Genomic DNA, 25,614 nt, shown 5'->3' with positions numbered 1-25,614 from the left:
GGTTTTGCACCCCCTTGTCCATCCCATCCAGGGGAACATCTGCTCCCCAAAACCCCAGGGGGAGGAAATCCCTGAGCCCCCTCCCCAAATTCCACCCCCATCCCCGCCAGCACCTCTCAGCACGGGGTCCAGGAGGCTCCTGGCCCTGCAAGGACCTTGGCTGCCCCCACCCTCAGCACCCCATCCCGGGCACCCCCCCGGGTGAGTCAGGGTGCACGGGGCCACCCTGCTTTCCCCCTATCTGTGGTAGGGTGCTGAGCCCCAGCCCTGGCTAACAGAGCTCTCCCCCCCCGGGGCCAAGAGCGAGCTGCACCAGGCTGGGGTGCAGCAAAGCCCACCCCCCAAAAATCCCCCCCCCCCCCCCCAGGACAGCAATGACGACAGCACACGGGGTGGGAAAGGTTCAGCTGTATTGATTCGGGAAGGAAATACAGGCAGTAATACAGAAGCTTTGCAAGCAGAGATACATACGTGGTCTCACCAGATCCCACCGGAGCGGGGGGCTTGCGCTGGGGACCTGATCCTGCCCCCAGGACTGCACTCGAGGCAGGGGGTGCTGCGGGTGTTCCCCAATCGAGGCAAAAAGCTGAAATCTCTGTCAATGGCTGGATGGACCCTTGCAGAGAGGGGAGCTGCCCGTGCCGGACCCCAAAATCCCCCCCACTCAAACAAAACGCCTTCCTCAGTGCCCTCCTGGCAAACCAGCCCTGTCCTGCACTAAGCATCCTTGGCCTTATCCTGCCCTGAAACGGGCTCCTGAGATCCTACCACCGGAGAAGAGCTCAACTGACCACAGCTGAGAAAAACCAGGGGTGAACCCCACTGGATGCAGCAGCCCCCAAAGAGGGGATCCAAGGGGGTCCCGCTGGGTTCAAGCCCGCAGGAGCGAGCTCCATCACTCCATCCGTCAAATCCATCTGGTCCCAGGATGCAGCTCCGGTGGGGTTTCACTTCCCCTACTCCATCCACCCTCGATGGCGTGCGGGGTTCCGCGGGGCTCCCAGCCCTGCTGTAGAGCGGCCCCCGCCTTGGCTAAGGCACAACTCGGCTGCTTAAAAATAAAAAAAAAAAACAAAAAAACCCAAACTCGAAGGGCAAGAGGTGTCTCAGGTGGGAAATACAGTACGTGGAGCGATGGGGGTGCATGCGGGCAAGGGGCTGGGAAGGGGGGGGGGTAATGCCCGCATGGCCGCAGAGAGACGTGGGGCATCGCCCGCGAGCTGCCGGGAGCCCCCCGCACCAGCACTGCAGTGAAATAAAAAAATTAAAGGGGGGGGGGGGGGGGGAAGAAAAAAAAAAAAAAAAAAAAAAAATAGTGAATTTTGGGTTCGGATCCAAAAAAAAAAAAAAAAAAAAAAAAAAAGGGTTGCAAATGCGCTGTGCTCTGCTTGAGACAGCAATCCTGCACGGCACGTGCCCACCAGCGCAGACGGGATGATCTGCCACAGCGTCAGGGCGCTCAGCCTCTGCCCCAGCACCTCTGCGGATCTGCTCCTGCTGCAGCGCAACGCCCAACGCGTGCAGGAGCGCGCAGCTCTGACGGGGATGGCTTTGCTTCTTCCAAATCTATATAAAAAGCTTTGGCAAAAAAGATATAATCTAAAGAGCAGTTAAACTACAATCTCTTCCTGCATGGCTGTTCGGTAAACACAATTCCTCGGTGTCTTTGGCTGAAGTTTTAAAAAAATTTTGAAGCTGAAAAGCTTTTTTTTGTTTGGTATTTTTTTATAGAAATAGATTTTTTCTTTACAAAAAAAATCAAAGCATCTTTTAGCATTTTTTAATATATATATATATATAAAATTCCTGCTATAGAAAACAAAAAAAATCCAACCTTGGTTTTTGATATCATTTTTTTTTTTAAGGAAAAAAAAAAAATTTCTTTTGCTTTGGGAAAAAACTAGCTCAAGATGGCCAGGAAACACAGGAATGGTGCCATGAAGTTACATGATGCTGCAGTTTTGCACAGCCTGAGCCTGGGAGGAAGAAAGAAAAAAGAAGAAAATTAAAAATAACCCAGTGTCACCATCCATTTGCTCTGGCTGCAAAGGAAGCAGCAACGTCCAAGCGGGACGTTGTAGATGCCCACGGTGCCCTGACTTTCATCCGCCCTGGCCCTTGGGGTACAATAAATACCCCTTGGCTGGGGTACTTATAGCACCGAAGTCAGAAATTTGAGAATAACGCTCGGCAGCGGTGGAACGAAAGCCACAGAGGATGAGGGATGCTCCGGGGCTCCCAAGGGGGCCAGACACGGGGTGGGGTGGGGAGATGCTGCGGCCACGTCCCTTTCCGATCCCTCTCAGCCTCCACGTTCCCCTTACAAAGAGGCTCGTGCAAGGCCGAAGGTGCCCGGGATAAGAGGAAAAGCGGAGAGGAGGAGAGGAAGGAGGGGAAGGGACCCCCGCAAGCGCCGACCTTGTTGGGAAAGGATGATGCAGGGACAGGGTGGAGACCCAGCAGACAGGGACAGCCCGGACCCCGGGGTCCGGGAACCCCACTCACCTGCCTACGGGGGCTGGAGTTCCCCAGGAGGTAGGTCCTGGTCACCAGGTTGTCCCCAAGGCCGATGCTGCCAGAGTCACCGATGCTGCGGTAGCTGCGGGTGACGGTCACGCTGGAAGTGGACGAGCCCGAGGACACGGTGTTGATACCGGCGTTCTGGCTGCCTGACTTGTCGGCCGGCTGACCGCACGTGCCGCAGACCACCGTGCGCGAGCGGAGGTTGTATTCGCCGGGGTCCCCAGAGCCACTGCAGCTACCCTGGATGTGAGGGTGGGGGGAACACAGACAAAACAACCCTGAGCACCTCCCCGAGCATCTTCTACCCTGAGCGCCCTGCCCTGGGGACCGATGTGACCCAGGAGGGCTCTTCAAGCTAGTCTTCAAAGAGGGTCCGCACTCCACCCATCCTATCGCGCGGTTTAAAAATAATAAAATATTATTTCCATTGCTGCTATTATTATCATTATTATCCCAAATTACTGGGGCTGGCACACTGCAGATGGGTGAACTGTCCCTGCTGCCCTGTCCTTGCACCACAGGGTCTCAGCACGCAGGAGACATCTTAACTGTGCTTCTCTCGTGCTTGTCTAAGAGCATCCTCTTCCTCACTGCCTGGGAGAGCGCGAGCTGCTTTCCAACGGGAAATTTGCCCTTGGAAAGGATTTTGCTCCCAGACAAATGGGCAGCACTGGCCCTGCAGAGGCTTGGCTCCTCCATCCAGGGATAATCAATGTCCGTCTCGGCACAGCTCTTCAGATCCAGAGAACTCAAAGGAAAGCGGACGATGGATGCCCCATCTTGCTCCTGTCACAGAGCTCCGGGGACCGGCATCGGGCAGATTTTTTGCCAGCGTTGAGGCACGGCGTGGCAGCGATGGCATCTCTCCTTGCGGGATTCCTGCGGGCATCTCATCTGCAAGACGGATCTCTCCCTGTGGGACGGGCTGGCCGGGGCTCCTGGGCTGCAGACGGGGACGTTTGCTGTGCTACAGGGAGAAGCGGCTGCAGCTGTGCTCCTGGCACACTGCCTGCTCTCTGCCTGCTGCCTGCTCGCTGCCTGCTGCCTGCTCGCTGCCCACTGCTCTTCCTGGTGCATGTTTCAGCTCCACGAGGGGAGTGATGGGCTGAGAGGAAGGACAAAGTCACCTCTGGATTTGTTCCAGTGCCCTCGCGAAGTGGAGCAGCTGCCGCGGAGAAGTGTCGTCCATCAACTTCCCACCATCCTGTCCTCCACCTCCAAGTGACGTGAGGCACCAGCTCAGCCTCCCTCCTGGCTCCTCCAGCCCTTTTTGCAGCAGGTCAAGGTTGCTCAGTGTTGGAGATAACTTCCACCAAGGTCTCTGGAGCTTTTTTGGCAAGCAGTAATCTTCTCCAGGTGCCAGAGGTCTGTTGGCTTCTCCTAAGTGTTGTTTCCGTGGCGGCTTCCCAACTGCCTTCTCCCGCAAGGCCTGATCCTGTGCGATGATGAGCTGCCCCCCACCCTGACGGACCGGACCCCAGCTCCCCCAGCATCCCTGCAACAGCCCCCAGGGACCAGCACCCTCCCCAGCACGGCACTCACATGGTGATGGCGGTGGTGCATGTTGACTTCATCATCATCCTCATCCTCATCTTCGTCGTTGATGATCACGGTGCGGACCAGTTTCCGCATGGCCACCTCCTGCGGGGGACAGGAAAAGGAGTTGGGGGGGTTTGGTGTCCGCTGCCCCCCGCCCGTGCCCCGACCCGGCGCTGTCGTTGTGCTCTCACCTCTCCGCTGGAGTTGATGAGGGCAGTGCGCAGGCTGTCCCCGGAGCCCCAGCTGTTCTGGGCTCTCCACACCATGTTGGTGGGGGGGCTATGGGCCACCCCAGCCCCTGAGGCCCAGATCTAGGGAGAAAAGCACAGAGAAAAGCAACACCTCAGGTCTGCAGAGCCCAGACCTCGAGGATGTGGTGCTCTTCCCCCCCAAAAAAGCCACGCGCCAAGGAGCCTGTGCCCTGGCTCCAGCTGCTCCGCATCACCAGCGGCCCGGCCGGGTTTGGGATCTCGGCTGGATCCTTCGCCGGGCAGTGACTCACCGTGACCACCTGGCCGGCCTTCAGGGTGAACTTTGGGGGGAAGCGGTAGGTGATGGGGGGATCGTCTCCATTCTGCCGCTTGATCTGCCAGTTCCCCATCGCCTGGTCCTGCAAGAGAGAGAGCAGCAACCTCAGCCCCCCCCCGTTCCTCCCCAGCTTGCCCCGGTTCACCTCCCGCCCACGAAGTGAAGTGGGGCTGAGCTACCCCCTCAGGGATCCCCCTCGAAGGCGAACACACCTCATTCGACTTGTTCCTCAGACGGACAAATTTGCCCTCCAAGTCCACCTCCTCCACACCGACGCGGCCGCTTGTCCGGGCGTGGTGGGAGAAGCTGGTCCGACTCTCGCCGTCCTCCAGCTTCCTCTTCTTGGAGGAGCCCGGGGTGGACAAGTGGCTACGGGATGCACCTTTGTGGGAGGAAGGGCTGGGGGACAGCCTCAGCCTGGGCAGAAGGAGAAGGTGAGATGGAGTCAGCGAGGACATGAGGGCTGGGGCCCGCATAGCCCACCAGGCGCAGCACCCCGTGCTCACCGCTCCTCCTCGCCCTCCAGCAGCTTGCGGTAGGCGTTGATCTCCATGTCCAGAGCCAGCTTGATGTCCAGCAGCTCCTGGTACTCGTCCAGCTGCTGCTGCATGCGTGACCGCATCTCAGCCATCTCCCGCTCCTTGTCGGAGAGCAGGCGCCGGTTGGTCTCACGTTCCCTGGCCAGAATATCCTCCAAATCGTGCAGCTTCGCCTCCTTGGCAGCCAGCTGTGCAGGGAGGGAAGGTGAGGGTGGCTGCTCCACCTGGGGCCGTCCCCAGGAGGGGACCATCCCCAGGGGCAGACATCCAGAGGAACCCCTTGGTCCTGACTCACCTGCTTCTGCAGCTGGCTGACTTCGGAGGAGAGGCTGTCAATGCGGGTGTGGGTTTGTTGTAGCTCCTCGTGGGCAGCACCCACCATGTTGCTGTTCCTCTCAGCCGACTGCTTGGCGTTCTCCAGCTGGAGGACAAGACGGGTGGGTTAGCATCCCCGGCACCCTCTGCCCACCGGCACCCCGCATGGTAGGGTGGGAAGAGAACGGCGGTGTGTGGGTGCTGCTCACCTTCGCCCCGTAGGTCTTCTCCAGTTCCTCCTTGTAAAGCCTGATCTGGGCTTCATGCTGGCTCCGCAGGTCCTGCAAGGCTTCGGAGAGCTTGCTCTCAAACTCCCGCTGCCGCCCGTTGTCGATCTCCACCAGCCGGGTCTCGTGGCGGCGCTTGGTCTCCCGCAGCTCCTGGGGACAGGTCAGGGGACACAGCGTCACCTTGGGGTGGGATCGGCTTGGGGATGGGGACACAACACATGGGTGGCGTCACCCCAAGCAAGCCTGGCACCGCAGCGGCACATCGTGGCTCACCTCGCTGTAAATGTTTTTCTGGAACTCCAGCTCTTCCTTCAGCGTCTGCAGTCGGTTCTCAGCATCCACACGGCGCAGCATCTCATCCTGCAGCTGCTTCTTGGCTTCGCTCAAGGCGCTTTCCAGCTGCAGGGAATCGAGAAGGACCGTCACTACCAGCGCCTGGGGACCGCCCAGGCACAGCACCCGGCGCTGCCCGGGGACCCACCACCCAGCCGCGTCTCTGCCCCATGGTCCCCTGGCACAGCGGGGATCTGGCAGACCCCAGGCGGGCAGAGGACAAGGAGGGGTCCCTGGGGCAGTTGGGGACAGGGCTGCCACCGCTCACCTTGGCCACCTGCGCCCTCAGGTCGCGCACTTCAGACTCCAGATTCCTCTTCTCGCTCAGGGCTGTGGAGAGCGCAGCCTCCTTGGAGTTAAGCAAAGCCTCCACGTCCTTGAGGCGCGCCTGGGCGGTCAGCAGGTCCCCTTCCTTCTTGGCATTCCTGCAATGCACCCGATGGCGCGGGTGAACGGCACGGCAGCGAGAAACCACCCATTGCCCCCAAAAGAGCAACGGGATTGTACCTGACACCCACCCGCCAAAGGGACTCGTAGGTCCCAGCCACCCGGCGTGTCCAGCGCCAGTTTGCATACTGGAAAGCAGAAAGGACTGGGAAAAAACTGGGTGAGCAGGAGGTGTCGCAGGGCTGTAACGCCCGTGTGCAATACACACACCCACGGCCTGCACCCACTAGAGGTCAGTGCGGACCAGGCTGGTGCCGGAGCGGCACAGGCGTGGTGTGACACGGTGCGGCGTGGTGTGACACGGTGCAACACGGCGTGGAGTGACACGGTGCAGCACGGTGCAGCATGGCATGACACGGTGCAGCACGGTATGACACGGTGTAGCACGGTGTGACACGGTGCAGCATGGCGTGACACGGTACAACACGGCATGGCGTGACACAGTGCAGCACGGTGTAGCACGTTGTGACACGGTGCAGCACGGTGTGACATGGTGCAGCATGGTGTGACACAGTGCAACACGGCATGGCGTGACACGATGCAGCACGGTGCAGCATGGTATGACACGGTGCAGCACGGTGTGACACGGTGCAGCATGGTGTGACACGGTGCAACATGGCGTGGCGTGACACGGTGCAGTGTAGTGTGGCACGGTGCAACATGGCGTGGCGTGACACGGTGCAGTGTAGTGTGGCACGGTGCAACATGGCGTGGCGTGACACGGCGCAGCACGGTGTGGCACAGTGCAGCGTGGTGTGACACGGTGCAGCATGGTGTGGCACAGTGTTGCAGTGTGGTGTGACATGGTGTAACACAGCGTGGTGCGACACGGTTCAGCACAGTGCAGCATGCTGTGACACGGTGCAGCACGGCATGGTGTGGCACGGTGCAGCATGCTGTGACACGGTGCAGCACGGCATGGTGTGACACGGTGCAGCATGGTGCGGCATAGCGTGACACGGTGCAGCACGGCATGGTGTGACGTGGTGCAGCACGGCGTGGCACAGAGCAGCGTGGTGTGACACGGAGCGCGGTGCGGCGCAGCACAGTGCAGCGCGGTGCAGAACAGTGCCGCACCGTGCTACGCTGTGCGGCACCGGGCTGTATGGCGCGGCGGCAGCCGGGGAGCAGCGTGGGAGCAGGAGGGTGCAGAAGCCGCCCTGTGACACAGTTGCCCAACCGAGGCAGCAGCAGGACAGAGAAACCTGCGGCACCTTGCCAGTGCCGGGAGGCTGGTGCCTCTCCCGGAGCAGACGGAGGGCACCGGGCGATGAGCTGGGGTTGGGGGGGGTGTCTCCCAGCCTCCAGCATCACCGGGCAACCTCAGCACCCTCACGTCATCCCATGCCTCCGTTTACTCCCTCGCTTTTTAAGCCCGCTGACGGTGGGTCAAGGCCATTTCTTACAGGCAGCGGACCCGAGACATGTCGCTGTGCACAGGGAATTTGATCCGACCGAACCACCAACCACCACCTGACGCTACTTTGGTAAGCCCTATAAAAAGAAAAGCCCCGATGCGCTTTCTGCGGCACCCAGTGGCTGTCAGCACCGGGGTGGCTCGCACGCCGAGATTGTCACCCCACCTCCCTCAAAATCGGGTTTAGGACCCATGGAAGGCAGGATGTGCCCGGGGACCGGCGCTGGGTCCGGTGCCCCCTCGGTCGTGGGCGAGCGCTGGCTGCATGCCGGCGCGTGGTGCGCATTCCTGAGGCGGTGAGCGCACACCCGTGCCATGAGATCACGGGTTAAAAATACCAGGGAGGGGCTGGCGGTAGAGACGGCGCTCAGCCCCCCCCAGCTGCAGGATCCAGCCCCGGGGCAGGATGGGGACCGTTGGCAGCGAGACGCTGAGGAGGTGGTTCGACTCTTTTGCTCCTGCCCACGGGGACCCCAGGACAGGCAGGGACCGGCATGCCCACGCTTGTACGCATGTGGGGAGCTCCTTGCTCGGAAAACAGCACATTTTCCCCCATTTCTTTCTGCTTTCTGACTTGAGCCAGCACGGAGCGGTTGTTTCGAGACATTCACGTGGCAGAAGGCCCTGCTATACTCGATTAGCCCCCTTTTTGCGGGGAACTGCGGTCCCGCTTGCTGGAGCCGGCCGCCCGAGCAACACGCCGGCGGGTCCTTCCCATGCAACCCGCTTCTTTCATGCCAGTGACTCATCGGACAAAAATGCCATCTGGGAACAGATCCGGAGCCTCCTCGGCTCATTGCGAGCAACATTTGAGGCTGTTTTCCCATCTGGCAACAGATCAACCTTGCAGCCAGCGTGGCCACCCCAGCACTGCCGGCAGGGTTTAATCCTGCTGTCCTTGACCGAATTAACCACCTCTTAATTCTGGGAAGAGCGTGCCCTTGGCGTTTTGCTCCCGTAGCTCTTTGCTCGCTGCGTCAGCTGCAGAGACTTGGGTGCGGCTGGGGGTCTCTGGCGCTTTGGGGCTGGCGGCATGTGCAGCGCCAGGCACGTCCCGAAGCCTCCGACTCTTTATGGGACACCAGCACCATTGATAAGTGAAATAAGGAGGGGGAAATACCGAGACTAGATGGTTACACTCGTACCTCCGCAGCGGTGACAGATTCGCCCTCTCCAGGGACTTGGAGGGATCCAGGGCTCAGAGCAAGACACGGGGATGTCTAGAAAGCCCCAGGGTAAATCCCAAAGAACGGAGGACAAATCCCTTCTCCGTCAAAGCCTCCTATGCTCAGCACTGGGTTATACCGGGGAGGAGCAGGGACAGGAGCTCGGAGTTGCAGCGGCGGCAGGGCTGAGTTTGGGAGCAGGAACGAGACGGGTGAGATCAATCCTGTCCTGTCCCGTCCTTTCCTCCAGCGACTCCGGAGGTCTGCGTGACATGGCTCGCTGGGACCTGAGCATCTCCCCGCTGTGTTCCTTCAAAATACAGCCCTGATCCCGCACGTGGCAGCCTCCAGACGAGATTTCACCACGCACGCACATCCTCCCGCATGCCGGGGACCCCCGTGCCCATGGGTCCGTGCAAGCCCTTGTGATCCCCGTTCCAGCCCAGCCAGGGATTGGGTTTTCCCCTCACCTCCCGTTAGGTCCTGTGTTTTTTGGTTGTTTTTTTTTTTTCCCTGCAGCCTCCCAGGTTCCAGCTGGTGCTGGGCTAAAAATAAAAACTTTCACGGCAGCTGCGTCGCTCCTGCTTCCCTCGGCAAGAGGACGAATGGGGACCTTCCTCCTCCTCTTCCTCCTCCTCCCCGGAGGGTTTCACTGCTCTCCCCATCCTGCCTGCTAGAGTCTAAAAGATCCCAAATCCTCTGCCAGCCAAAAGGGAAGCAGAAATTCATCCTGGAGGGCTGCGTGCCTGCAGCCAGGGGACATGGGCTCAGCATCCCGCAGGATTTGATCCCCCGTGCCAGGAGAGTTGGGTGTAAAAACAAGCATTTATTGAAGCCAAGAGGAGAATACACAACGGAGGCACCAAATCCTCAAGAAACAAATGTCTCAAGAGAAAAGATGGAGGGAAAAGGGGCCTCAAGACATTTTATTTTTAGCTTTTAAAAGCAGGAAGGAGGAAAAAAAAAAAAAAAGAAGAAGAAAATTGCAGCTGAGCTGCCAGAAAATCCAAATGTTAATGGAAAGTTGGACCTGCTCTGACTGTACTCAGCACAGACACAGAAACAAGCCTGCAAAGCTGACGCAAAGCCTTCAAAAAGGACCACGGCTGAAGAGCCCCTCGGGGCGGACGGTCCCTGCAGAAGGATCAGGGACAGCCCCGCAGAGCAGCACCCAGCGTCTGCTATTGCTCCCCTTCGCTCTGCCCCAAAATCCCTGCCCAGAAACCTGGCAGCTCTGGGCTCTCCCTCTGAAAAAGCTGCGACAGGCCAGAGCCATCGGAGCTCACGGGAGGCGAGCAGCTTTGGGCACGTGCTGGCGGAAGGGTGCCAACCCTCTCTGAGAAGCCAAAGCCCACTAGATGCATTTTTAGGAAACACCCTTTGGTTTCACCCTACTGCTGAACACCACGAGCCGTTTCTGAGCGGCTGCCGTTCAGCGCGGCGGCGCTTGGGCAGCGCCGAGCTTCGCACGCTGGAAAGGGACCAACGGGGTGGGATGGAGCCAGTGGAGAAACAGGCGTTCCCCTCCTTCCCTGCCTCCAAATCGCAGCCGCCACACCCCAGACAAGGTGCCAAGTCAGGGGAACTCGCAGGCTCATGCCCCATCTATAAATCTTTTTGGCACGTCTGCAAATCCCCAGGGACTGCAGGTTTCTTGCTCACCTTGCTGCCAGGTGACACAACCAACCCTGCAAACCCGCCACGAGGCTGGGGAAACGCTTCCCCAGAAAAGACTTTATCACTTATTTACAGCTTGGGAAACTGAGGTAAGAGAGGGCGTCATGTGCCCACGGAGGTTTGTGATTGCTGGGAGGACCCAGAAAATCTGCTCTGCCCCACCTTGGGCTTGCTGCTCTGCACTGGGCTCCCTCCGGCACCGGGGATCGGTCCTGGGGATCGCTACTCCTATCCCAGGGATCATTCCCCCATCCCAGGGATCATACCCCCATCCCAGGGACCAGGACAAGCCGCACAGGCAGCGTGAGGAAAGGCTGTCTTAGGAAAACCTCTGCGGTGGGGCAATGGGAATGTGGCAAAGCAGCTTCTCCCAGCTCCTGACTCATCCGTGCCGCTGCGCCTTTGCCAAATCACCAGGATAAACATAAGTTGGTCTCCTAGCAGGGGAGCCGTAAATAGCCAGCGCGATGTATAGCGGGGACAACATCTGCACAAGCCAGTATCCTGTTAGGCACCAAACCCCCTGCCAAACGGCAGCCAGGGGATGCCAGCGCCGGCTGTGTGCGAGGACGCATGGAAACAGCCCCCACCCTCCGGCGTCAGCTGTGCCAAAGCCCCTTCCTGGTGCCAGGGTCGGCGCCGGTCACGCCGCACGCTCCTGGCACGCTCGTCCCTGGGGCTGAGCGGGTTGCTCAGCTCCACGCAGCCCCAGAGGAGCGAGAACAGCTTGTTGGCATCTCCTAAGAGCTGGGCTTCCCTCCGCTCCTGGAATTGGGATGCGGCCTTTCCTTGCACCCTAAAAATGAACCAAACCCGCTGCTTCGTTAGGAACCAGAAAAGAGCATTTCTCAGGGATGCAAACAGACCCTTCAGCCTGGGGTTCCCCAAATCTCAGTCATTCCTGTGCCTCCACAAACCCCATCGCCAGGAGCCTCACCGGGAGCTGCGGGCGCATCCGAAGTCCAGCATGACTGGACCCGATCGCATCCGATACCTCCAGGAATCAGCTACAAATACTCCCCGCAAAACCTTTAGGAGCTTTTCTCCTTTCGCCGGATATGCCGGAGCAAACACCCCGCGCCCACGCGCTCTCTCCCTGCAGCCTCGCAGGGATGGGGAGAAGCAATTAGGCTCCATCAGCACTCCTACAAATCAACGCACGTGACCAAGGTGCGGACCGATGGGCTTCCCCATCCCCTCTTAAAAGCCGGAAACACGATTTCAGAGAATAAATAGTATATTAAAATGCCTCACGCACACCGTGCTGGCTGGGGAGCCCCGGTGTCACCCGCTCCCCATGGCGGGCTGTCACGCCAGCGCTGGTGACTCATCCCAGCCTTCGCCAGCAGCTCGAAATGGAAATCCCAAGTCACCGAGTGACGTCGCTGTTTGGGCCGAGTCCCCCCTGGTAACAGGAGGGCTCTGTGGTTTTGAAGGGCAGATGGTATTACCGGAGGGGTTTTGTAGCTGGAAAAAGGGGTTTTGCCGGCTCCCATGTGGGAGGCGATGGGGGAACGGAGAGGACTTGGCTTCCCACTGCCCATGCTGGTATTTTTGGGGGCCCCACTTGAGGTTTGCATCAGGCATAAATCAATGTGTCTGCATAGACGAGGGGCTGGGTTTATTCTCCACAGATGTGTGTCCCAGTCTGGAGAAGACGTAACAACTTCCTGCCGGCTCTGCCAGCGCCTTGCTGCCTGTGAAACCTTTTTTCACAGCCACCTTGAACTTTTCCAGGGTGCAGCAAGCCACAGGAGGCAGATACAAAGAGCTGGGAAAAAGCAAGTGAGCATCGGCTGCTGGAAGCCACCAGTTGTGGCTGAGCCTCAGGGACAAGCGAGCAAAACGAGGGCAGAATCTCCCCAGGGATTCCCTTCGCCACCAAACCCCTGGGTTACCTGGAACAAGCAGAGATCCAGGCTTCCAGGCTGGGATTAGATGCAAAATGCCACCAGTTGAAATTTGATTTATCAAAACTGGTCCAGTCCCAGGTTTGTCCCCAGAGCTGCTACTGTGGAGCTTGGCAATTTGATGGTCCTGGAGTTTCCAGTGGGAGGGCTGGTTCCTTGCTTGCAAAAACCATACTTTCCATTGGGAAAAAAAAAAAAAATCACCAAAGACTTTAAAAACCTGAACATCTCAGCTGCTTGGAAAAATCATGATCAAATACTGATGCAAAGTGTGCAAACCTCATGAAGTTCAACAAGGCCAAATGCAAGGTCCTGCACGTGGGTCGGCGCAACCCCAGCACAACTACAGGCTGGGCAGAGAATGGATGGAGAGCAGCCCTGAGGAGAAGGACTTGGGGGTGTTGAGGGATGAGAAGCTCAGCATGACCCAGCAATGTGCGCTTGCAGCCCAGAAAGCCAACCGTGTCCTGGGCTGCGTGTCCAGCAGCGTGACCAGCAGGTCGAGGGAGGGGGTTCTGCCCCTCTGCTCCGCTCTGGTGAGACCCCCCTGCAGTGCTGCGTCCAGCTCGGGGGTCCCCAGGACAAGGAGGACATGGAGCTGTTGGAGCAAGGCCAGAGGAGGCCACGGAGATGATCCAAGGGCTGGAGCACCTCTGCTATGGAGACAGGCTGAGAGAGTTGGGGTTGTTCAGCCTGGAGAAGAGACCTCAGAGCACCCTCCAGTCCCTGCAGGGGATCCAGGAAAGCTGGAGAGGGGCTGGTGACAAGGGCAGGGAGTGACAGGGCAAGGGGCATGGCCTTCAGCTGAAGGAGGGGAGATTTAGATTAGATATGAGGATCAATTAAATATGAGGAAGAAATCCTTCCCTGTGAGGGTGCTGAGGCCCTGGCACAGGGTGCCCAGAGAAGCTGTGGCTGCCCCTGGCTCCCTGGCAGTGTTCAAGGCCAGGTTGGATGGGGCTTTGGGCAACCTGGGCTAGTGGAGGGTGTCCCTGCCCATGGCAGGGGTGGGACTGGGTGGGCTGTGAGGTCCCTCCCAACCCAAACCATTCCAGGATTCTATGATCAAATCCCACTTGCCAGCCCAAGCTTGGCATGACCCAAACCCATATAATTATGAACAGCTTGCCTTTTGCTGGCTTCCCATAGAATTTTGAATCAGGTTATCTAAAAAACACCTGATGGCCTGGACTTAAACCATCTTAAATATAGATTCAAGCAATAACGTCCTCCATCAGGAAAAAAGAAATCTCTAAAAAAAGGACTGGAATTGTGCTGGAAAGAAAATTTTTTTAGACATAGCTCAGATATGTGAATACAACACCTTCCACATTGCTCGCTTTCCATCTTCTGAGGACAAGGTTTCAGTAGAAAAGACACAAGAGAAAAGCTTGTTTTTGCAATCCAGAATTTAGAATCATAGAATCGTTTTGGTTGGAAAAGACCTTTAAGATCACCAAGTCCAACCGTTACCCCAGCACTGCCCAGCCCACCACTAACCCACGTCCCCAAGCACCACATCTACACGTCTGTTAAATCCCTCCAGGGATGGGGACTCCACCACTGCCCTGGGCAGCCTGTTCCAATACTTGACAACCCTTTGGGTAAAGAAATCTTTCCTAATATCCATCCTAAACTTCCCCTGGCACAACTTGAGGCCATTTCCTCTTGTCCTATCGCTTGTTACCTGGGAGAAGAGTCCAACACCCACCTGGCTACAATCTCCTTCCAGGTAGTTGTAGAGAACGATCAGGTCTCCCCTGAAACTCGTTTTCTCCAGGCTAAACCACCCCAGTTCCCTCAGCCACTCCTCATTTACCAACAATTTGTAGTGTTGTATATAATATAAAAGCCTGCATTGTGTATACTTGTGCCTTTGGGAAGGGGAGAGAACAGGGAAATTCAAAGTATTTGTTGCAACACTGCGAACATTCACGATGGTGACAGGCGCAGTTTCATGTCTTTAATATAATGGAGAAATATTCACACAACAATTACATTTTGGACTGAATGAAATTTAAGGGATTTTGCTCAGTCTTGACTATCTTCCTCCAACACAGCAAATTCCAGTTTTTGAAATAACTGGGTTAAAACTTAATGGGAAAGTTTTGTATGCAATTTTTTGGTTTTTTGCACCTAAAACAACTGCTAGTGTTGCACCTCCACAGAAATCCCAGAACATTAGATTTACTTTAATACATCCTTCTCTTGATGAATGAGAAATGCAAAGCCTATAAAACCCCGCCTCAAAGGACAAAGACAAAGTGCAGATCCCCAGTGTTTCCCGGGGGATTTGAGACAGTGCGAGGAGGCCTTACAAACGTAGTTAAAAACAGACAGCTGAGTCACTCGTATTAATCACGTCTCCGGGACCGGGAGTGTCGGAGCTGGGCGAGGGCGGGGGGAAACAACCATAAGGTCGTGTTTTGCTGGCGATGCGGCCAGGACTTACGGCAGCAGAAAAGGAGCAGGGATGCAAATCCCAGTCCCAGGAGCGAGGAAACGCATTGCCACCATGCAAATGTGGCGGTCACCTCCTTTCCCTCTGCAAACACGTGCGGTCTGATGGCGTCTCTGAATGCAAAGCTTTGCAGCCCCTAAGCGGGGTGATGGAGCAAGGAGGAGGTTGCTCTGCTTACGGGGGCATGGCTGTCCCAGCCACGCTGCGGGGAGAAAGCTGCTCCCCAGCCAGCGCCTGGTGTGTTGCACTGATCCACAGCTGGGAGCAGGGTCCTGGGACGAGGCGGAGAGGATGGGAAAACAGGGAGCAAGTTCAAGGTCTCCTTTCTCCTCTCCAGCAGGAGCAGCAGCTCACCCCATTTTCCATAAATCTGGGTACACAAAGCTTCCGGTCAGCAAAATTTGCTTAAGAAACAAAGCAGGGGATTGTTGGATCCAGCTGCCATCCGTCTTCCTGGGAACAAAAGGGTTTGCTACCCTGGCTCCGAGAGCGCAGATAAAGGCAGGCGAGGTGTTTACATTGCCACAAGGTTTGTTTGCGTGCAGCAGCGACACGGCCGGCGTGCGTTACACTGGAGCCGCCTTGTTTGCCCACTTCAGCCGCCAGCGCCAGTCACCGCCTCTGCCAGGGCGGCTGCCAGGATGGGTTCGAACGCGATGCCATTGGGACAACGCAGCCTGGTGCGGGTACAAGCAGCGGCGAAGACGAGTGCAGGCGTTTCGCTGCGCTCTGCCATACGCAGCCGGTGCGGCAGATGCTCCCAGCGCACCTCTGCCGACATTCCCTGCCAGCGCGTGCTATGCCAGGGTGAAGCCGGGACCCGCTCGGGGTGTGCGTGCAGGAAATCACCGCTTCCCCACCAGCAAGCGCTGCAGATGTGGCATCCCTAGAAAGTGCAATTTAGCCCCAATTGCTGCGTGCACAAACGGGGCCACTGCAAGAGGCTCCAGTCTTCTCCCCATTACCTCCCTCCTGCTCAGCACCACCGCAGGACAAGCCCCGGTCCAGCAGCTTTTTGCACTGGGATGACAGAGCCAAGGCTGGGTTGCAAAAAGCAGTGCCGCTTGCTAGTTGGGACACGCATACCGCAGGTTTGCGTCTCTGCCCTGCAAACGGGGGCCCCAGGTGCAACCCAGCCTGCGAAAGCACGATGCCAAGGAGCATTTCTGCTCTCCCCAGCACCCTGCTTCCCCCCCCTAAAGCACACGGCATGAAAGCTCAGCTTTGTAAAGCTCTTCCTAATTTCTCCTGGAGCCTGCAGGGTGGTGGGGACGTACAACCGGGGGAGCGAGCACAGCACAGTGCCCTGCGGGGGCGGGGGGCACCCTTGCACCCCACAGATGATGCCAGGGAGCGGGTTATCTGTGAGCACCCGTCACACCAGGAAGGAAGGGGCAGGCGAACGTGACTGCCGGAGTGGCGGTGGCCTCCCGAAGACGCAGCGAAACACAGCCCCGCGGCGGCCGCACCCTGCTCCAGCCCAAAGACACGCAGCTGAGCGTGACTCATCTCCCTGCCTGCGCCCAGCGTGGGTCTTCAGTCCTTCTCCTGCCCCACTGCAACCTCCCTCGCTGTCCCCACGGAGGTGGACAGGCATTTTAAAGAACCCAACAACCATGGAGCGTGGCACAGAGGGGTTTTTTTGCCACCGCTCATGTCCTGCTTCCCCACTGGGCTGCAAAGGCTCTGTGAGCATGGCCAGGGCTGGATCCAGAGCCCTTCCCAAAGCCACCGGTGAGCCCAGAGCTCTGCTCGACCACTGTATTGCAGGGAGAGGGAAACAAGTGGCTCTTTCCAGTGGGGACTGGGAGCTGCAGTGGGGTGATTTGCCACCCCCCGGTGCTGGAAAACAGCTGGGTGCCCGTGAGCACTAGGGCCAAGTCTTTGGGCTCCCACCTCTTTGAAGCCCATGTTACACATCCAAGTCAAGAGCTCAGACTTTCTTCTGGGCTCACAAGACTCAGAGTTGGGGCGTTAATGGAGAAAGCATGTCCCTAAACTGTTATCAACTGAAACCCCAACAATTTGGCACTACCAAGCTCAGCCTCCAGCCGAGCACTGCGGCAGGGAGACACCAAGCTTTGCTTGGCTGGGTCTACCAAGGTGGACGGGAGGAGGACGAGGATGTTGAAAGCAGGAGCCAGAGCAAGTGGCTGGAGGTGGCTTTTGTCCAAGAGAGTTCAGAGACCTCTGCTATCAGAAACCTTCTCCTACAGAGATACTTCTGAGCCACTCACAGCCCTGATGCAAAAATTCAAAAGCTTCAGAAGAGCCGTTGTTTGCTCCCAACCCTGGCTCCACCACTACTTGACACGGTGCCCATACCTGCAATGGCACGACTCCGTAATTAAACAGGGTAAAGTACAGGCAGCAGGGCATTCACCGTGCATCTTCCTCGGGTTGTTGGGGAACTTTGTCCCTATTGCTATCGCACTTCCAAGCTCCAAACACAGGAAGGCAGCAATAAAGCATTACAGCTGGCCATGGCTTGGAAGATAACCCCAGCCACAGGCGCCTTCGCCTTCACCTTCGTGGAAAGGAAATTGGTTTACAATCAATGCCGGGTGACGCTGCCTCAACGCCGCTCAGGAACAGAGGTGTCCTAACCCCAGCTTGGTTTTGTGGCATCTCTGTGGGCTCAGTTCAATGCACTTCGTTAACCAACTTCCATCCCCTTTGGCTCTCTTTAACACCCACAGCCCCAGGTCGCACCGTGGGGCTCACGGACACAATGCAACACCCTTCACGTACTGAAACGGAGCTTCTCCAGGACGGCCGAGAGCCACGCCGTAGTGTCCCTGCACCGGAGGCTCGTGCACAGGGCACCAGCTGCCACCGCGCCGAGCAGGGCTGGGGGACCGTGCCACCCCCCCCTGCAGTTGTTCAGCTTCACACTGGGGCTATTCAGTCCTTGGCAGGGAGGGGAAGGGAGCAGAGGCAGGTGGGCGCCCAGCCCCGACACCCCGGTGAGGGGCTGCGGGTGACTGCTGGCAGCTGTGGACAAATACGGGTTTCACGTGGCACCGGCTTCGTGCCGAGTCCGTCACGGAGGAACAGGCTCAGCAAACGGCCTCACAAAGACAGCAGGATGGGGAAGGGGGTAACGTAGCTGGTGGCAATCCCCAGCCCTACCCTGGGGCAGCCCATCCCAAACCCGCTGGGCTGACGCTTCCCAGGGACTCCTCCATGCCAGCCCTCATTTTGGCCAGAACCGGGGATGGGGGGGGAAGAGCTCCGGTGGTTTCCTCCTATCGCAGCTGCCACCAGGAGGGAAGGAAACTGCTGCTCCCAAAGGGCATGAATTTAACAAAATAACGAGCTGGCAGCAGCTCTGCGCGCCCCACCTCAGCCGCGCCACCCTCTTCGCATGTTGCTGCCGAGCATCGCGCCAGGAAAGGCTCTCATTTCTGCTGGGCTCCGAAGTTTAAGCATTAATGGGATTCAGACAACCAAAACGACGTGCACGAGGCTGAAAACCACTTGTGGCAGCAAGCGCAGGCAGCCAGGGCAGGCTGGGACGCACCGTGCTAGGTGACGCACAGGGGGCTGGATGCGTTCCCACACCAAACCCAGCCCCCTTTCCCTCTGCAATTACTTCTCTTTAACCCCCCCCCCCCACCTCTGAGGTTAAGGTCCTTAATTTGCCAGGGTGGATCCTAGCGTAATAAAAATGTTTAAGGCAATGGGATTTCCTCCCGTTCCCCTCATCTCCAGGAACACACCACGCAGCGAGGGGACAGGCCAGCCCTGCAGCAGGACAGGGGAACAGCAATGTCCGGAAGATGCCAGCAAGCACAAGCAGCGATGAGAGCAGAGCCACAAAATGAAAGTGTCGGAGCCTTTTTCCCCACACACCTGAGATCATCCTGCTCAGGGAGCTGGGGGAAAAAAAAAGGGGGGGGGGGGGGGGGCTGGACATTTGCACAGACAAGAAATACCCCCCTGCACAGAAATAGCTGGGGCGTAACAGAAGCCTCAGCCTCGAAGGAACGGGACTTTTGCCACGGAACATTTCAGCCCTGCAGCACGCAGGGAGGGCAGGCATGCCCAGCCATCCTGAGCCGCCGGGTACGGATGTCAGGGGGAAATAAATCTGTCCAGAGGGCTGGAGACTCAGGGGTGGCATGTCTAAGAGGGTCCCTGAGGGGGCTGGGGGTCCCGGACCAGCCCCAGCTCCGCGTTGCCTGCTCCCCCAAAGCATCCCCCCAGCTGCACAAGCTGTTCTTTGTTTGCTCCAAAAGGGCAAAGCCTCCTCCGAGCCAAACCGTTCCTTCCCTGGCAGGGTTTCTACGAGACAGAGCTTGGGGGGGGGGGAACAGCCCAGGAGCGTGAGGTTGCTCCCCCACGCAAAATGTTCCAGCACAAGCACATCACTGCTAGAGGCGGCACAGAGGCAGCGCCCAGCCCCACGGCGAGGAGGCTTCTCCCCCCGCCCAGCTCAGTAAATGGGTGCTGTTTAATTGCACCTTCCTGGAAGGCCATTGCTAAGCCCAGCACGTGGCAAAAATCCATCTGGGATGGGGAAAGGCAGTGGGGTTCACCCCAGCCCTCCCGGCACCCTCGCTGCTGCCTCCTTTGCTCTGCCCTTGAACAAGCTTCACCCCAGCAACTGCCTTTGAAAACAGGAGATTTTTCCTCATTAGGGCCAGGGATGAGATCTAAGCCTGGCGAGGAAGAGACACTGCCAAGGCACCGGTTTTAATCAGGTTAGGGGCTGCAATTCAGGAAACCATCGCTCATCAGCCACGCTGCTAATGAGGGCCTGGTTCCTGTTTCGGAGGAGGGAGCCGACCACAGCACAGCCACCCCTTGACCATGGGAGCGGGGTGCTGGGAACCCCCCCAGGGGCTCCGCTCTTAGGGATGGAAGTGCCCGAGGGCTGTATCCATACACCCCTGCACCCCCAAACCGGGGCTTACACTGACAAATATGTCCGCCTCGAGGATCTGGGGTGATGTGAATCCTCAGTGGAGCAAAGCAACGGCTGCGGCTCCTGTTTTCACCCCGCGATTCAGGAGCCAGCTCATGGAGAGGGCGCAACGGGCAGGACCGGGGCACGGAGCATCTCTCTACAGCAGCCCAGCACCACGCTGGAGCCTGTGCCCTCCAAAATCACATGCGTGCCTCTCCTTGGGAACCACAGGTCAGGGACACCCCGGACGGGACATTTCAGGCTGGTCCTGGTTCTCCGTGGCACTGCCGACCTCCGGTGCAGCCAGCGGCCACGCAGGGCCGGGGACACGTGTGGCACAGGGCCAGGCAGCCGTGCCCGGAGGGAGGGGACCCCTCGCTGGGGACACAGGGATGAGAGTCCCCTGGTGCAAGGAGCTGGGGGGATGCTTTGGGAAACCCCTCCCGCGCCGGCCGAACAGGCAGCGGGAAGAGATCGGTCCAAAAGGGAAGAGCAGCCAGGCAGGGAGAAAGGGGTGGTGGGCGGCACGGGGCAGGCAGCTGCCTGCACCTCTCGACTCAGCTCTGCTCCAGGCCGGCCAGACCCTCCTCCACCCACGCAGCTCTTGCACCAGCGCGTGAGCAGCTGGTGAGACCGGTGTCCCGTGAGCACGCTGTTCCCCTCCAGCCAGCACCTCTTCCCCTGCCCCAGACAGAGCACCCAGCTCCTTTCCTTCCCGGGGTGGGCCCAGCACCCGCCGTGCCCCGACACCCCCAGCCCTCCCTTCTGCATGGGCGAGACAACTGCGGCCGCAGGCAGCGGCGATGCTGCGGGTGCTGATAACGTGGCCCCAGAGCCGCCTGCCCCGCGGGAGATACCCAGCGCTTCCCCCGGGGCTGACGGGAAGAGCAAGGGGAGCAGAGAGCTACTCATTTATTAGCCAAGCAAAACGTCACAGCACCGACATTAGAAAAAACGCCCGGGACACGGCGCTGACCCAGGGGCTCGGGGTGGGCAGGCAGAGCCGGCAGGACCGGTACTTCCCTGCCCAGCCGGATGGCTGACATCGGAGTAACGCCGGCAAACGGGTCCTCCCCGACCCCAGGAGTGGCTCCGACCCACACGCAGGGTCGGGCTCATGGCTGCCCCATTCCACCATGCCCAAAAGATTCGGGTCACCCCGGCCAAAGTGAGCCCTGGGAGCAACGTCACGGCTTGGCAGCCGATTTGTGCCCCTCTCTGAGCAACTCCGCCACATCGAGAAGGTCCCCAGTGACACGAGATGAGCTGTGGCCCCTTTGCAAGGATTTTGGGGGGTGGGAAGTGTCCCCAGTGCCACCGCCCAAGGACAGGGCACGCCAGAGGCAGGAATGAACAGCACCGGCTTCCTCCGGCAGAGCCACTCTTCCATCTCACAAACTGTGACTCAGAGACGACTCAACACATGGAAATACCTCTCTCTCTCAGAAACCACACTCACCACCCATTCTCCAAAAACAGCCATCTGAAACCTCCCTCAAAGCCACCTCCAAACCGAGAGCCGCTCTTTGGGAATCCCCTCGAGTCGAAGCACTTTTTCGGGGGGATCTGCCAGCGTTAGGGGACGAGCACGGCAAGCTCCAGGAGCGCAGCCTGTCACAGCAAAAAGCTGAACAGAAATTTTATTTTTTTTGCAGGGACCACTCTGCAGCGTAGCCAGCTCCGGGCTGAGCACACAGCTCTTAACCAGGGACGGGCTGCAGGCTGGGCATTTTTTCCAGCCCTTGAAAGATCATGGCCGAGATAGTTCTGGGTTTGCATAAGGCAGCAAAAGCCTCTAGACAGCTCAGCTCCTCGTCTCGCCAACTCCCAGATCCTTGGGATCTGGTGAGCAGGATGAGGAAAGCTGCCTTAGATAAGGACGGAGCCGCAGCAGCGCAGGGGAAACAGAAAGCTAAATATAAAATGCCGCACAGCTTTCAAAGACAGCTGTAAAAGGCTGCGCATTTGCTCCCTTCCCAGAAGGTAGAATATTTATGGCATCTTCCGAGGAAGTTAATTTTAGCCTCATTTGGTCCAAACTCAAAACAAGGCATCCAGAATAAGAGGCAAAAGATCAAATGGAGGAAGAGGGGGTTGTCCCACTACTGCCCAACCCGGACCCTGCCCCGACCCAAAGCTGATCGTGGAAAGGGACCCACGCGCTCCTCCCGTGGATCAGGACTCGGGGAGCCGAGAACGCCAGGGCTGCGGTCCCAACACCACGCGGGCTGGCAGACCCCGGGGAAGCCCCGCGGCCAGTCCCTGCCTGGCCAGCAGCGTGACACCGGGCAGGGAGCCCCGTGCAGGGATCCGAGTCCTCAGGGGACCCGCGCTGGTCATCCGCCACCGTCCCCAGGAGGGGAGGGCAGAGGCACCCGAGAGCAGTAGCAGGGTGGCAAGGAGGTGGGAATTTCTGGTGTCGGGAAAGGGATAAACCTGATGGGAAGGGGCTGAGGGATTTGAGCCTGGAGCACGTCACCCAGAGCCAGCCGATGGGAAAGGGATGCGGCCGTTACCCGGGCATTGCTCGCTCCAAAGCAGGGCACTCCGCAGAGCGAGAACAGCTCGGCACAGGGAGGGTTAACGCAAACAAAACCGGAGCAGGTTCTTTAACCGGTGCCAAAGACAGCAGAGGAAAATAGGACGAGCAGGCGAGATCTGTGGGCAGGACGGAGCCAGCTGGCTGGCACCGCTTCCCAGTCTGCGCCGGAGCGTGTTTAGGAATGGCTCCAGGAGGATGAACTCGGAGGGGCCGCCAGTGCTCACACCCTGCGTCAGACCCTACCCAGGAGCCCGGGGTGCGTCTGCTCAGCCCCAGTCCAGAGCTTTTGCGGCTCTTCTCCCAGATCCCCCCTCCAAGGGCATCCCGGCCAAAGATGGCGCTTGGAGGGAGAGCGGGAATGCCGGGAGAGCTTCCCTCCTCTCTTGGTCCCTGCCACAGACACTCCTGCCCCAGCTGGGTCACGGGTTTCCCCTCTCCCTGCCTCCTCCAGGTTGCTCTTTCCTCCCTCCCGGCTCTCTCCCAAGCGTGACGACAGTGACCATCTTGCCGCGGTCCCCCCCATCCCCAGGGCACTCACCGGGCTTTCAGCTCCTTGTGTTCCTCCCGGACTTTGCTGAGCTCCAGCTGCAACCGAGCTCTCTCCTTGGCCACCGAATCCAAGGTCTTGCGGGCATCCGCCAGCTCCGACTCGTAGGCAGCCTTGATGCCGGAGACCTCCCGGCTCACCACCTCCTCCGATTCGGTGATGCGGAGCCGCAAGCCGGCGTTCTCCAGCTCCAGCGAGCGCACCTTGTCGATGTAGACAGCCAAGCGGTCATTGAGCTCCTGCAGGTCCTCCTTCTCCTGCAAGCGAGTGATGCGGGTGGGGGACAAGGGGGTCCCCGAAGCCCCGCTGCGGGTGCTCCTCTTCTGCGAAGGCGTCGCCATGGGGTCCGGCGTCAAGGCAAAGGACAGGTCACAGCTCAGCGTCCCGCGCCACCCACCCAGCTGTCTCAGCTGCTCCTGGTTGTCTGACTGACTTGCTTATATTCCAGCTGGGCTGTGCACCGGGAGGAGGAGCTGCAAGGAGGCGACGGGTGGAGTTTCTGCGACCTGGGTGGAGACAACCCACTTGCATCACTCGAGCCTTGGGAAAGGCTGGAAAAGCATCCCTGGGAAAAGAGGCCTTGGGAGGGCGGCTCTGGGGCACGCAGCCCAGGGTGACCCCGTCGCAAACACCCCGTGCCCCCTCCCCTTTTCTAGTGCAGTTCCCCCAGCTGAGGCTGGCTTTCAGCTTGGGGGGACTTGGCAAGGGCAAAGTGCACCCTGAGAGGGGCCGCAGCGATGGGGTACAGGCAGGCACCCCCCAGGACCCCTGGACTGGGCACCCCCAGGATATCGCTGCCCCACAGAACAGGGTGGGTGGCATCTCAGCAGCTGACCTCAGGGTGCTGGGGGGTCCTGGCATACCCCAAATGCTGCACAGGACCTCGGAGCACCCCAGACTCTGGGCTCCAGGGATCCAAATACAGGGCTCCAGGTCACCCAAACCACCGTTGCCCAGGGCACCCCAGAACCCCAAGGCACCACAGACCTAGAGCCATGGGCACCAGAGGCTACCCCCCACCCTCAGATTCCCCAGCACTAGCTTTGCCCAGTTCTCCCAGCACTGGCTGTCCCGATTTCCCAGCTCTCCCCAGTACCAGCTGTGCCGTTTTACCCTTTCTCCCAGTTTCCCATGCCAGCCGTGCTCAGTTTGTAACTCCCCTCCGGTTTCCCCTGCCCCAGCTGTTTCCCATTCTCCCACCTCCCACTGCCAGCCATTCCCAGTGCCCCCAGCACTCGGCCATTCTTCCAGTATCTCCAGTTCCCAGCACTGGTGATTCCCAGTCCTCCCAGCTGCTGGCTAGCTTGGAGCAGGGTGCAGGGTGCCCTGCCTCCCTCCCTCCCTCGAAACGCTGCCGAGACTTGGCAGCTCATCACTTCCAGATCTGCCACATGCTTCCTGTGCTACCATGGGGGGGTTGTCCCCTTCTAGGACTTCATCCCCCCCCCTCCCCGTGCTTTGCACTACTCCTGCACGGGAGGGGGAGAACTGGGGACGGCAAGGGGAACGGAGAAGCAACCCTTTTGCACCCCAGAAACGAGGGGCTGAGCCAGGACCTTGGCGGGTGGTGGTCATGGTGGCTCCAGCGTCCTCCTTTGTGGGCTCCCGCTAGCAAAATTGGGCTGTGCAGTGAGGAAAGCTGATGAGGGAGCTGCCCCCCGTGGCTGGGGACGCCGGCGAGAGCCTGGGCACCGGTGCCCACCCCAAAGCGTGACCCACCCCAGGGTCGGAGGGGTTCGGGGCTGGCAAGATGCAAGGCCAAAGCCATGGCGAAAGTGTTCGTTCCCGAGCAGCAGCCAGCCCAGCTCCTCCTGCCCCTGCTCCAATCAAGCTCAATTCCCTTCCCAGCTAATTGAAGTGCAGCAAAGCCCCAGGCCGGCTGGGAATGACTCACACAGCAACCAGCGCAACACACACAAACACACACACACACACATGTGTGCATACGCGCTTTATGAATGATTAATCTCCGCTCCTCTCCCAGCACCGATGAGTCACTGCTACCAGTGAACAGTAGCAGGGTGGGGAGAGGGACTGCAAGCACAAATCCAGGGACCAGCTTTCAAAAAGCAACAGCCCAACGCCAAGAAGCCGCCCCAGCGCCGTGGCAGAGCTGGGGGCGGGGGGGGGGGGGCAGCTGGGGCAGCCTGAGCACAGCCCTCCTGCCACTGCAACCGGGAGAGGTTCGGGGGTATTTGGGATGCTCAGCTCACCCGGCCTCACTGCACCCCCTTCCCCATCCCTGCTTCCTGGGGGGTCCCTCTCTGCACCCAGAGGCACCCTTGGGTGCTGCATGCAGGGGGTGACTGTGCCACCACCCACCCAGCGCTGGTCTCCCTGCCAGTGTCCACTCTATTACCCCACTCCTTTGTTCAGCCCTTCTCCTCCTTCGCATTCGCAGCTGAATTCCCCTTTTACTCCCTCCTTCCGCCTCCCAGCCCGTCCGGGGCTGCCTTTCCTCCCCCGTGCTCCCCCATGCCCTTATCCCCTTCCCTGGGGGTCGACACCGCAGCCCTGGGCCCCCCCCC

The 25,614-nt window shown here is 59.0% G+C and overlaps 1 protein-coding gene across 1 annotated transcript; it reads right to left on the bottom strand.

Annotated features, from left to right (window-relative positions):
- Positions 1–393: 393 nt before the first annotated feature.
- LMNA (lamin A/C) lies at positions 394–23,538 on the bottom strand. The gene is made up of 12 exons (XM_075736957.1): positions 23,078–23,538; positions 6,276–6,432; positions 5,948–6,073; positions 5,654–5,824; positions 5,425–5,550; positions 5,097–5,317; positions 4,803–5,007; positions 4,565–4,672; positions 4,254–4,373; positions 4,066–4,164; positions 2,506–2,763; positions 394–1,976 (listed from the first exon to the last, which is right to left on the bottom strand). The coding sequence occupies exons 1-12, from the start codon at positions 23,425–23,427 to the stop codon at positions 1,944–1,946; spliced, it is 1,974 nt and encodes a 657-aa protein (XP_075593072.1). The 5' UTR covers positions 23,428–23,538; the 3' UTR covers positions 394–1,943.
- Positions 23,539–25,614: the final 2,076 nt, after the last annotated feature.

Source organism: Balearica regulorum, chromosome 28 (assembly GCF_011004875.1).
Source record: "Balearica regulorum gibbericeps isolate bBalReg1 chromosome 28, bBalReg1.pri, whole genome shotgun sequence".
Lineage (NCBI taxonomy): Eukaryota > Metazoa > Chordata > Aves > Gruiformes > Gruidae > Balearica > Balearica regulorum.
This window is presented reverse-complemented; position numbering and strand designations above follow the sequence as displayed.